This window comes from Dipteris shenzhenensis, chromosome 22, assembly GCF_047967505.1.
Source record: "Dipteris shenzhenensis isolate YYH24624 ecotype China chromosome 22, Dip_SZ_1.0, whole genome shotgun sequence".
Lineage (NCBI taxonomy): Eukaryota > Viridiplantae > Streptophyta > Polypodiopsida > Gleicheniales > Dipteridaceae > Dipteris > Dipteris shenzhenensis.
The window spans coordinates 46662470-46676251 of record NC_141617.1 but is presented as its reverse complement, the minus strand read 5'-3'; the positions used below and the strand labels follow the sequence as shown (position 1 = coordinate 46676251).

Here is a 13782-nt window from a genome sequence, read left to right as displayed (position 1 = left end):
CTCAGTATGTCCTTTTATGTCGAATAACCCACTGGCTCTGGCTCGGTGACCGTAGCTACTGTGTGTGCATTTTATGCCTCATTTGCGGAGTGCGTCTCTCGAGAGCGTGTCCTGCAGAAATTTGTTTCGTACCTCTAACACCATGACGTTAACCGTGGTCATTGTGATATGTTTGATCGCTGTGCCATACTCGCAGTTGGCGGTAGAGGCTGTCAAAGGTGCAACGACAAGGTTTTATGATTTCAATGTAGGCCTTCTTAACAATTTTCATGGCCCCTACCCAGTTCAATACTTTCTTTCTCAAGGCTTCTCCCTCTTTTTTTCATCGTTTCTCACAATTCCGGATTTTTCCATGGATCGCAATGCAATGACTTTGTGAGGTTGAAGAGGGATAGGAAATGTATTATGTCTGAAGCGCCGCTTGAGAGAGAGAGAGAGAGAGAACTCATGAGTTCAATATTGTCAGAAAATGCAGAAGTATAACAAGAATGTAGAAAGGCTGCAATGCACTGTGTCTAACAGTCAAACGTGCATCCTAAGCATACTGAGTTTTTTATCGTGCCATGAGGCGCAGGTGGAGTCCAAATCTGTGATGAAGTTGTGCAAGACAAGGACGATAGCGACTGTGAACGGGCAGTACCCGGGGCCAACAATCTACGCGCAAGAGGGCGACCGTATCATCGTGAGAGTAACGAACTCAATAAAATACAATGTGACACTCCATTGGTGAGAAAATTAGGAAACCAAACCAAATGGAGAGAGCAGAAATCTGTATCTAAGTCCGCGAGAGTTTTGGTTGATGTTGCAAGATGATCAATTAATGCAGGCATGGAGTCCGGCAGCGATTGTCTTGTTGGTTCGACGGCCCTGGATACATAACGCAGTGTCCGATACAAGCAGGTGGAAGCTTCACGTACGAGTTTACGTTGGACAAGCAGAAGGGAACGTTATTCTGGCATGCACATGTGATGTGGCTGAGGGCAACGGTGCATGGAGCAATAGTGGTGTATCCGAAGACAGGAGTTCCATATCCGTTTCCGTTCCCATACGAAGAGCACGTTATCATACTGGGTAAGCTGACATTCTTTTTCTAGGGCTGTAATGCAGCATGAGATCTCTGATCAAGCTTGGAGCTTGGATTATTTGCAATGACGTAAGGTTCTAGCGCACGCAGGCAAGATCCAGGCTCAAGATCAAGCGTCGATTAGAAGGTTTCTGCGAGTGTGAATTACATTCAAAGATCAAGCGTCGATTAGAAGGTTTTTGCGAGTGTGAATTACATTCAAAGTTGCAACGACGTAAGGTTAGAAGGTTGTAGTATGCACGAGCACGCAATCTACCAGGCAGTTGATCAAGATTTTCGCCTCTTTGGATCCTTTTGCAGGAGAATTCTGGAACAAAGAGGTGAATTCTGTCGAGGTTCAGACAGTCAAATCCGGCGGAGGTCCTCCGAATCCCGACGCATTTGTCCTCAATGGCCACCCTGGGCCGCTCTACTCCTGCTCCTCCCAAGGTCCTCAGCCATAACTGGCCTGCCCGCATTTGTTTCAGATCTTTCCTTGCCCGTGATTATGCTCGTGTTGACATTCTTCGTTTCAAATCCCTGCAGACATCTACGTAATCGACGTTATCCCCGGTAAAACTTACCTACTTCGTCTAATCAACGCTGCTCTCAACGATGAGCATTTCTTCTCGGTCGCAAACCACGACCTCACGGTCGTTGAGGCAGACGGTGAGTACACAGCTCCTTATACGACGAAGTCGGTTGTTATCACTCCAGGCCAAACATTCAATGTCCTGGTTACTGCCAATCAACGCCCTGCCGGATACTACATGGGTATGACAGCCTACAGCTCTAACCCCAACGTTCCATTCATCCGAAAACCCGCACTTGCTTTATGGCGCTACCAAAGCAGCCAAAACTTAGCGTCCCCAATAAACCCGAGCTTTCCTAAGAACAACGATACAGCATTTGTAACGACATTTGCCCAGAATTTGAAGAGCTTTTCCACTGTATACAACACGGTAAAAGTTCCTCGCACAATTCATAGGCACCTCTTCTTCACCATTGGCCTGAACGAGGAGAAATGCTCGCCCGACCAGAAGTTGCCGTGCAACGGCCCCAACGGAGGTCGCTTAGCTGCTTCAATTAACAATGTCACTTTCCGTTTGCCCAAGCTCGCCCTATTACAAGCGTACCACTACAACCTTCCAGACATTTACACAACCGATTTTCCAGACCGACCACATCGAAAGTTCGACTACGTGAACAATGCACCAAACAACCCTCCCAACAACACTGAATCGTTGTTTGGAACGAGGGTCAGCGTACTGGACTTCAACTCAAACGTCCAGATAATCCTACAGAATACTGGGATCATTGGTACAGAGAATCATCCGATACATCTTCATGGCTTTAGCTTTTACGTGGTGGGATTCGGATTCGGAGACTTCAATGATGAAACAGCGATTTTCAATTTGCTCGATCCTCCCTTAAGAAATACAATTGGAGTTCCCGTGGGAGGTTGGGCAGCGATTCGTTTCAAAGCAGATAATCCAGGTACGCATTATTTTCTTCCACCTGATAATATTGCAACTGCTTTTCGACGTCGTATCTTGATCTGTGTGAATTGGATACTTCTTGTGAAGGCGTCTGGTACTTGCATTGTCACTTGGAGATTCATACAACTTGGGGTCTATCAATGGCGTTTATAGTCAAGAATGGTGTGGGCTCTGGTGAGACGTTGCCACCGCCACCTGCAGACCTTCCCCAATGCTGAGTGCGAAAAGTGCGGGAGTTGCCCTGCTTCTGTCTGAACAATCTTCCATGAAAATCACGTCCTCGAGTATGGCAGAAATCACCAGCGCTATCGCTCACGAATCAATCCATCGATTCACACTTTATTGCTTCGTCAACCAGGAAATCTCATTTAAGACCAACCCCTATTAATGCAAAATCCAATGCAAATCCATCTTTGTAAGATCAACCTCTCCAAGTTTCAAATAAAATATAAAAATTTATGCAACCGACCATGATGATACTAAACTTTGACCTTGGATTGTTCCTTCACCTAAGATGTTTAGGTAAAGATAATCTTTTGAGATTGTGCTCATATGCATGAGAGCTTGAGATGCTTTCTAATACAGAGTTCCTTACCTAAAAGTTACAAGTCCCTTACCATGTCTTTGCACACACTTTAGTTGTTTCTTACTCTTAATTGCTATGTTATATTAATTATTATATATAACAAGTTTCGTGTGAAGCTTACAATAACATGTTAAAAGGTCAATGTCTACTTGGATGTAGTTATTTTTGGTGAGGTTCAAGGCATTTTTTTATATGTAGGTATCAAGCTTGACCCATGACTTATGCATTGCTCAACGGAATTCAGCAAACTTGTCTTCAAGTTATAGTAGACATTCCAAACTTTAACATGAGACTAAAAAAATATGGAACAAATATTTAAAACCAGACAATTAACGCATTATAAGTGCTATGTTACATGTGAAGCATGCATCCTGAACAGCATAGGATATAACAATTTATTAAAAAACATCAAATTTTGTTATGCACATTTATGCAACCAAGTCAAAAGTACACTATATGAGCTTCTTCTCAACCAAAGGACACACTTTATTAAAAACATTAGATGTGGTTTAAGGGGCTCGGTCTAATGTTGTGCTAAAATTATGCATACCCATTCAAGGGCTCGCTCCATAACTTTTTTTTGTTTTGTTGCAAACCGAAACCGATTAAAAATATTGAAGCCAAACTAGTGGGACTACTACATGGTGGTCTTAAAACATTGATAATTAGTGGTATTGGTATCGAGATTCGCCCTAGAATAGTATATATTGAAAATGTGCAATTTGTGCATGTGCAAAGATCCACTACAAGGTATAGGCCCTTTTTCGACGAAAATACTGACATTTTTTACACTAATTTTTTTTAAAAAAATGGACGCAAAGGTTGTTATTTACGTCGTTATAAGTATAAAAAAAGAACAGTCGCTATATAAGTGTCGCTATGTAGCGACGTTAATAAACGTCGCTATATAGCAACAGTGGTAAATGTCGCTATATAGCGACGATTAACAGAACTTAAAAAAAAACATTAGTGGGGCGAAACAAGGCCACAGCAAGCCCTGTTTTGCCCCACTAATGTTTTTTTAAAAGTAATTACAAAAAAAAGTTTTTTATTACAAAATTTCCCTTGCGAAAAGGGTGATACAAAATCACTCAAATGAACCGATCGAGCAACAGAAGCATATACATGTCAAAGATATACAACATTGTTTGTTACAAAATTATCCTTTCGAAAAGGGTGATACAAAATCGCTCAAACGAGCCACTATACAAAAGGATATATGTGGCGAAGTATATGCAAACTACTACTACTACTACTACTACTACTACTACTACTACTACTACTACTCATTTGAATCGTCGTCGTCCTCCTCATCCTCGTCTTGCTGGCATGATCCTTGGCCCTCGTAAGCTGCGTCTGATCCCTGGCCCTCATGAGCTGTGCCTGATCCCTGGCCCTCGTCATCGCTCGCCTCTGGTGATGGGACGCTCGAGCTTTCACTCTAACAGTGAAACCATATTAATTGGAAATTAGATTGAAACTTAAAGAATAAAACAATTTAAAAAGTGAGATTACAAGTAGGAGTAGAATTATATCGTGTGAGTAGCCACCTCAGCCCAATCAACCGTCGCTCCCATTGCCTCCTGCTCAATAAACCACAGCTTTTTTTCTACATGAAATGTGCATCGCGTCTCTGCATCTGTAGGAAGGCGACCCATCGCATCTTGCTGTGGACCCAATTTATGAGAGTTAGATAAAGTGCATGTAATATGTAGTAAAACAAATAGAATAATATATTAAATGAGAAGAAGTAGACTTACCACGGTTGCCTCGAACGCCAACCGTCTGCTTGCACCAAAGCACGAAGTACCTACAGCGTTTAGCCGTCTCCTCGCAGCCCTCCTCTGACCCTCGAACATTTCGAGATGGTCCTTGTTCTGCTTCTTGAAAAACTTCCAATCAGCTTTGTCTGCCGAGCTGGGTTTAGCCCTCCCCTTTGCGATGGAAGTACGCAAGGTTGATCTACGATGCTTCAAGACCAAACCCATGCACTCTCGCATGTAATTCTCATTGAACTCCCAATTTTGGGGTTAGGGTATTTTTCTTTTAATTCATCGATGACCGCCTACTTCTTTTAGTCATCTTGATACCGCCAATCAGTAGCAATGCCGCTCTTGAAGTGGTGGCTCATCAATCGCCTCATGGTGGCCATCACTGCTTTGCCCTTTCTATCTTCTATTATCTCTTCGACAGCCATGATTTGATAGGAGAGGTCCTCGACTGGGTAAGGAGGACTCATGGTAGTGGTAGAGTCAGAGCGAGTGGAAGCTGTGCGAGCGCTTCCAGAGCGAGGATTAGTAGTGGGAGTAGGAGAGGGCAAGGAACTTGTGTCTCGAGACCAAGTGCAGACCTATAGGGATGTGAGTGTGCTGACTCGTCTACATCTCCCGAGTCAACACAACATAAGCGGCCCCTCCTACTCTTCCTTCCCTTACGCTAGGTACGTGCAGGTGATGACCCCTTGGTCGAAGGGGCACGAGGGGACGGTTGGGCAGTAGGTCCAGCCGTCGGTGTAGGAGAGGGAATTCATGAGGTCCTCTGAGATAGTAGAGAGAAGAATCTCGTTGCCTCCTCATCGGTCATTTGTGCTACAAACTCGTCAGGACTCTTGACAAAGCCATGGGCTACTAGTAAATGAGTTCCCCGAGGGGTAGTCGCAGTGCTACATCCGAGAGGATTCGGGCCAGGGGTAGTCACAGGGGTAGGCCCCTGAGGTGTCACCTGAGAAGAATCAAAGTCCTCTGGAGCATAGAGATTGTGATGTCTCCTCCTGTGAGGTTGTCCGTACTCGTCGGACGTGCAACATGATCCCATTTCTAACATAGACACAAACACGAAAACAAAAAACAAAAAACAAACATAAGCATAGGCATAGGCATATGCAAATACATATGCTTATGATTGAAAGAGGGGGAAGAGGGGGAGAAAGCTTATGCTCATGCTCATGCTTATGCTTATGCTTATGCATGAGCATATGAGCATAAAAGAAAAAGAGAGAAAGCTTAAGCATAGGCAAATACATATGCTTATAAAAAGAGATCGAAAGAGGAGGAAGAGGGGGAGAAAGAGAGAAAAAGAGGAAAATGAGACATGCCCATGAGAGAAGGAAAGGAGGAAGAGGGGAAAAAGAGATTGAAAGAAGGAAAGGAGAAGGAGACATATGCTCATGTTTATGTTTATGCTTATGCATGAGCATAAGAGAAGGAGACATATGCTTATGCTTATGCATAGGCAAATACATATGCTTATGAAAAGAGATTGAAAGAGGGAAAAGAGGGGGGGAAAGAGAGAGGAAAGGAGGAAAAGAGGAGAAGGAGAAAGATAAGGAGAAGGAGAAGGAGACATATGCTCATGCTTATGCATGAGCATATAAGCATAAAAGAAAAAGAGAGAAAGCTTAAGCATAAAAGAAAAAGAGAGAAAAAGAGATTGAAAGAGCGGAAAGAGGGGGGGAAAGAGAGAGGAAAAGAGCTTGAAAGAGGGGAAAAAGAAGAGGGGAAAAGAGCACAAACATAAGAAAGAGAAGGAGAAGGAGAAGGAGACATATGCTCATGCATAAGCATAAGCATAAGAGAAGGAGACATATGCCCATGCTTATGCTTATGCTTATGCATGAGCATAAGAGAAGGAGACATATGCTTATGCTTATGCATAGGCAAATACATATGCTTATGAAAAGAGATTGAAAGAGGGAAAAGAGGGGGGGAAAGAGAGAGGAAAGGAGGAAAAGAGGAGAAGGAGAAGGAGAAGGAGAAGGAGACATATGCTCATGCCTATGCATGAGCATATAAGCATAAAAGAAAAAGAGAAAAAGCTTAAGCATAAAAGAAAAAGAGAGAAAAAGAGATTGAAAGAGGGGAAAGAGGGGGGGAAAGAGAGAGGAAAAGAGGAAAAGAGATTAAAAGAGGGAGACATATGCTCATGCATAAGCATAAGCATTTGAGAAGGAGACATATGCTCATGCTTATGCTTATGCATGAGCATAAGAAAAGGAGACATATGCTTATGCTTATGCATAAGAGGGAGAAGAGGGAAAGGAAACAAAGCATATGCTTATGTTTATGCATGAGCATATAAGCATAAAAGAAAAAGAGAGAAAGCTTAAGCATAAAAGAAAAAGAGAGAAAAAGAGATTGAAAGAGGGGAAAGAGGGGGGGAAAGAGAGAGGAAAAGAGGAAAAGAGATTGAAAGAGGGGAAAAAGAAGAGGGGAAAAGAGCATAAACATAAAAGAAGGAAGAGGGGAAAAGAAATTGAAGGAGGGAAAAAAGAAGAGAAGGAAAGGAGGGAAAAAGAGATTGAAAGAGGGGAAAAAAGAAGAGGGGAGAAGAGATTGAAAGAGGGAAAATAGAAGAGAAGGAAAGGAGGGAAAAAGAGATTGAAAGAGGGGGAAAAAGAAGAGGGGAAAAGAGATTGAAAGAGGGGAAAAAGAAGAGGGAAAAAGAAGAGAAGGAAGAGGAGAAAAGAGGGAAAGAAGAGGGAAGAGAGAGGAAGAGAGAGGAAGAGAGGGTTCCTACGCCCATCACTACAGCTAGCGCTTAACGCGCTAGCTACATGCCAATGCAAGTAACAAAAATAATAAAAGAAAAAAAGAGGAAGCACTTTCTTACCTAGAATAGTCCCGCTCGGTGTTTTGTGGACTGGCACTACAAAAGAGAGGAAACATACCATTTTTCAAATAACTAGTTAGAGGAAGGAGGAGTTTAAAGAAGCAACTTCTCAAAGGGATTGGATTGAGGAGACAAGGAGAAAGAGGAGAAAGAGAAATAGAAAAAAGACTAGAAGAGGTGAGTCTTCTTTCTTTCACAAAATCTCGTTTTTTTTCTTTAACCCTTGAAAATCAAGCATGAAAACTAGCACATAGCCTTAGCAATACAAGAAGAAACATGCTTCAACACAAAAAATGAAATCTCACAAAAAACGAACCTACATTGCTCAAAGACTCTCACCTTCTTGAAAAACTTCTTTTCACACAAGCAAAGAGGGAGAAGGGTGGAGAGGGAGCACAAGTGTTAGGAGAGGGGTTGAGTAGTGGTGAGGAGTGGAGAATAGAGAGGAGGAAAGCGAGGTCGTTGGATATAGGTGGGAGGAGAGATTGCTTTTCTCACAATAGAGATTGCCAAAGAAAGCGCCGCGTCATGGGGTTTTGGGTTTTAACCCACAGCGTCGCTATATAGCGACGCTAGTCAATTGCTATATAGCGATGCTTATATTTAAAAGCGTCGCTATATAGCAACGGAACAGAGCAAATCATCGCTATATAGCGATGGAACAGAGCAAAATGTCACTATATAGCGACGCTTTAGGACACTTATTGTTTAAAGTTAAAAAAGAAGCTCATAGATGCTATTTTATTACTGTTAATATATTTCCTTGCAACTTATGTTGTGATTTTATAAGTGTGCAGATGGAAGGGACGAGGGGAAGCTCGTCAGATGATGCGGTAACGCCCGGGAGCACAAAGTGGTTTATGGAGAGGTTGTATTGTCATTGCACTCATTGTAAGCGAGAAGTACGACATCAATGTCATATTATCATGCGCCACTTGCGGATGTATGGGGAGGAGTTCGAACCAGTACCCACCATTGGTGTTGCACGTATTGATGGATTATCAGTAACTCAAAGCTATTTAAGTTCGTGGTTAATATTGGATACTGATCGGTCCACTGATGACACATTGAGGATTCCCGTAGATTGTGCAGCTTGGAAGCACATAGACAATCAACTTTGCGAGGGAGCCACGCCACTTACATCTTGGGCTCGCCATGGATGGCGTGAATCCTTTCAAGTTACACTCGATATCTTGGTCGACATGGCCCATACTCGTGGTGAATTACAATATCCCACCATGGCTAACAATAAAAAATGGACACCTCATGCTTGCACTACTTGTGCCAGGGAAGTACAAGGCCAAAAATATGGACGTGTACATGGCACCTTTGACAGAGGAGTTACAGATATTATGGAGAGGAGTGCAGGTCTTTGATATTTCTAGAGCTCCTAGACATACCAATGATATTTTGGTCAGGGGTATCTTGATGTGGACCATGCATGACTACCCAGGATATGGAGAGTGCGCATGTACGTGGTTGTGTCTCTACATGTATAATATAGGATTATGCTTTTATGACTCTAGTCTTTCGCATGCATGTCTTATACTAACACATTCATGCACGCGTGCAGGACTTGTTACAAGTGAGTACTATGCTTGTCCTGTTTGTGGACTGGGTTTGAAATCGCTTGCACGATATTCCAAACATACGAGGAAAAATGTTTATGAAGGTCATGCTCGATACGTTCCACTGGACCATCTCGCACGTAGAGGTAAGCTTGATCCAACACCATCATATTTGAAGGCAAGTGATTAGATTCAGGCTTAGAGGGTGAATGGAGAGGAACCTCCTCCTGGTATGAAGAGGCTATTGATCTTTCACGAGCTTCCTTATTGGGGTCAGTTACAAATCAATCATCTCTTGGATCCCATGCATATCTTCAAGAATGTGGGGGATACTATTTGGGCACACTTGATTGGTTCCAAAGACTCGAGAGAAGTGTGAGAAGACTTGCGTGCTATGAATATGATGTCTCGTTTGTGGCCCCAAGTGCATGCTTCGGGAAAAGTTGTCCTCCTGAAAGCAACATGGATCCTCTCTACGAGGGAGGAGGCAACGGTCAAGGTGGACATTGCCTCTTTTCAAACACCGACAGGGTACATGCATTGCTTGAAATGAGCATTTTCAAAGGACAATAAGCTTAGTGGGCTCAAGTCCCATGATTGGCACAAGGTCTTACAGATATTCCAAGATGTAGAATTATCATACCGATAATCGTGATGCGTTAGCGTAATTATGATTATGTTATATTGTTGACATGACTTCTTTGTTGCTTTGGTAGTTCATCCTCCCAATTACAATAAAAGGGTGCTTACAAGAAGATGTTAGAAATGCTATATTCAATATCAGTGGTATTGTGAGGTATGCTTACTATCAAATCGCATTGATTGCATTTTCAAGGCATTTTCTTCAATTTAAGCTGAATAATCTATAGACTAATTATGAAAATATCTTACATGGGCATGTGAAATAGGTGGATATCTCAAAAAGAGATCTCCATATCGAGCATTGAGAAGGCTAGGGTGGAATCCATCGAAGCCGTATGCTTGCTTGAGAAGCACTTTCCCTCGAGCATTATGACAACTCAAGTCCACTTGCTTGTGCACATAGTTGATGAGGTGGCTATTGCAGGTACCGTTCATAGTCAGTGGATGTTTTTTCTCGAGTGGTTTATGAAAACTTCGAAGGGATTTGTAAGACAAAGAGCAAGACCAGAAGCAAGCATGGCAGAGGGATGGCTTATGCAAGAGTCATTAGTATATATCACAGAGTTTCTTGCATCCACGGATCCCGATATGCCACAAGCTTGGCATAACAAGGATGATGATCGCATCGTTGATGAGGTTTCCCAAGGAAAAGGGATTGAAAGAAAGATGAGCGAAGAGCAAATGGAGAAATTCAATAAGTTTTGTATCCTCAATAGCAAGGAGATGCAGAAGTGGATTGAGAGATATGAAGCGGCAAAAGCAGAAATAATAAATGCAAGGACGAGATTCAGAGTAATGTACAGTCGATCGCAACCATATCCACGGGATTTGTCTCTTCTCCCCACTCACATGTCACTTGATTGGCTACAAGTGGCTCTACATAAAGCGGAACGTGATGGAGAGACAGTAAACGAGCGCGAGTGAGAGTTATCATCTGGATGTATGATGCATGTAAGTTTCTTACCTCTTGACGTAATTAAGTAATTATTTGTGGCAATATATGCTATAAAATAGATGCATCTTCATTGTTTTAATGATGCTCTTTTACAGTACAAAAAGTAAAGTGCATTATGGTCATATGGACGACATTTTTGCGTGGAATGCATCGATTCAAAGAGAGTGACGTATGATGGTGGAGTCATGGCTAACTTCACACAAGATAACCGAGCAAGTGATTTGGATACCAATCTTCTCTCCTCACAGTTGGATTATTGTGGAACCATATGCAAAATCTATGAAGTTGATTTTAGACGATTTAGTATTTTCATTCTTGATGTAAAATGGTTTAGAACTATTTACAACGGTCCCCGTGCGACAGTGAGAAAAGATAGTAATGGTTTCTTTGCAATAGACTCCACCAAACATTGGACCGATGAAAGTGATACTTTTGTTCTTCTCAAGCACTGTGAGTAGGTGCATACTAATGATTTAATTAATGGAAGCTTTCGTTTTTAAAGATCCATTGATACATGTACTTAAGCATAATTTCATATATATCATTGACGACATTTGGCACCCATGTTCAATATAGGTGGTTTTTTATCCGGATCGTTTTGATCCAAGATGGTGGTACGTGATCCAAGTTGCACCAGGAAGTAAGCAAATTTTTGAAGATAGAGATGTGGATACGGAGATGCCACTACCAATGCTGGATCCAATTGATCCAGATGAATCTAGCGAAGAAGATGAAGATCACAATATGAGCCAAGAGGAAGATGTGCATAATGACATCGCACGGGAGGAAGATGGAGATCACGATATTGAGGAAGAAGACAACAATCATCAAGAATCACCACACTTTATTGAAGAAGATGATCAAGTGCTTTTAGGTGAACATAGATGCTAGAGTACGATGATGATATAGGAGATTAACTCGGTATAGAGTTAGAGATAGACTTGTTTGGCACGTTAGACTTGGCTCAAGATGAAACCGTTGATGTAAATGCTCTTCATTGATTTTTTTCATCTGAAACTTGGACATGAATATATGAGCTTCAAAGGCTTGATGTACATGCTCTCATACTTTTATTCTGTCAAAAGATCAAACATGTATGAAAATTAAGAAAAAATTGCCATTGGAGAAAACTAACTTTTAAGGTCGATATGAGAAAAAATGCTCTGTGTAAAACGTCGCTATAAAAAAGTATCTCAGTGTTGCTATATAGCAACACTTACAATTCTGATAAAAGTTTCTATATAGTGACTTTAAAAATAGTCGCTATATAGTGACGTTTGTCTAAAGTTGCTATATAGCGACCCTTGACGAGGCGCGCTTCCAATACCAACGATTAGCACCCCGTGCATGCTAAACGTTGGTACTTAAACATCGCAATAGGATCTGTGTATAGTAGTGAGAAGAGAAAAAGTGAGGAAAAAAGAAGAGAAGGAAAGGAGAAGGACATGCATAGGCATAAGAGAAGGAGACATATGCTCATGCATAAGCATAAGCATAAGAGAAGGAAGAGGGGGAAAGAAAAAGAGATACAGAAAGGAAGCATAAGAGAAGGAAGAGACATAAGAGATACAGAAAGAAAGCATATGGTTATGTTTATGCATGAGCATATGAGCATAAAAGAAAAAGAGAGAAAGCTTAAGCATAGGCAAATACATATGCTTATGAAAAGAGATCGAAAGAGGGGAAAGGGGGGGAGAAAGAGAGAGGAAAAGAGGAGAAGGAGACATATGCTCATGCATAAGCATAAGCATAAGAGAAGGAAGAGGAAAAAAGAGCATAAGCATAAGAGAAAAGGAAGGAAAGGATATGCTTATTATTATGCATGAGCATATGAGCATAAAAGAAAAAGACAGAAAGCTTAAGCTTAGGCAAATACATATGCTTATGAAAAGAGATCGAAAGAGGGGAAAAAGAGAGAGAAAGAGAGAGGAAAAGAGGAAAAGAGGAGAAGGAGAAAGAGAAGGAGACATTCATGCATAAGAGAAAAGGAAAGAAAGGATATGCTTATTCTTATGCATGAGCATATGAGCATAAAAGAAAAAGAGAGAAAGCTTAAGCATAGGCAAATACATATGCTTATGAAAAGAGATCAAAAGAGGGGAAAGAGGGGGAGAAAGAGAGAGGAAAAGAGGAAAAGAGGAGAATGAGAAAGAGAAGGAGACATTCATGCATAAGAGAAAAGGAAACAAAGGATATGCTTATTCTTATGCATGAGCATATGAGCATAAAAGAAAAAGAGAGAAAGCTTAAGCATAGGCAAATACATATGCTTATGAAAAGAGAAAGCATAAGCATAAGCATAAGCATAAGCATAAGAGAAGGAAGAGGGAAAAAGAGCATAAGCATAAGAGAAAAGGAAAGAAAGCATATGTTTATTCTTATGCATGAGCATATGAGCATAAAAGAAAAAGAGAGAAAGCTTAAGCATAGGCAAATACATATGCTTATGAAAAGACATTGAAAGAGGGGAAAGAGAGGGGGAAAGAGAGAGGAAAAGAGATTGAAAGAGGGGATGAAAGAGGAAAAAAAGAAGAGGGAAAAAGAGCATAAACATAAGGGAAGAAAGAGGGGAAAAGAGATTGAAAGAGGGGAAAAAGAAGAGAGAGAAAGGAGGAAGAGGGAAAAAAGAGATTGAAAGAGGGGATAAAGAAGAGGAAAAAAGAAGAAAAGGAAGAGAGGAAGAGAGGGAATAGGGGAAGAGAGGGTTCCTATGCCCATCACTGCATCTAGCGCTTAAGGCGTTAGCTGCACGCCAATGCAAATAACAAAAATAACAAAAGGAAAAAAGAGGAAGGACTTTCTTACTTGGAATAGTCCCGCTCGGTGTTTTGTGGACTAGCCCTACAAAAGAGAGGAAACAT

At 41.5% G+C, this 13782-nt stretch overlaps 1 protein-coding gene across 1 annotated transcript; it reads left to right on the top strand.

Moving 5' to 3' along the window:
• The first annotated feature begins 577 nt into the window (after window positions 1-577).
• Window positions 578-2780, top strand: LOC147888184 (laccase-6-like). The gene is made up of 5 exons (XM_087393628.1): window positions 578-726; window positions 827-1071; window positions 1385-1513; window positions 1610-2560; window positions 2650-2780. Exons 1-5 carry the CDS (start codon window positions 593-595, stop codon window positions 2778-2780), a joined length of 1590 nt encoding a protein of 529 aa, XP_087249754.1. The 5' UTR covers window positions 578-592.
• Window positions 2781-13782: the final 11002 nt, after the last annotated feature.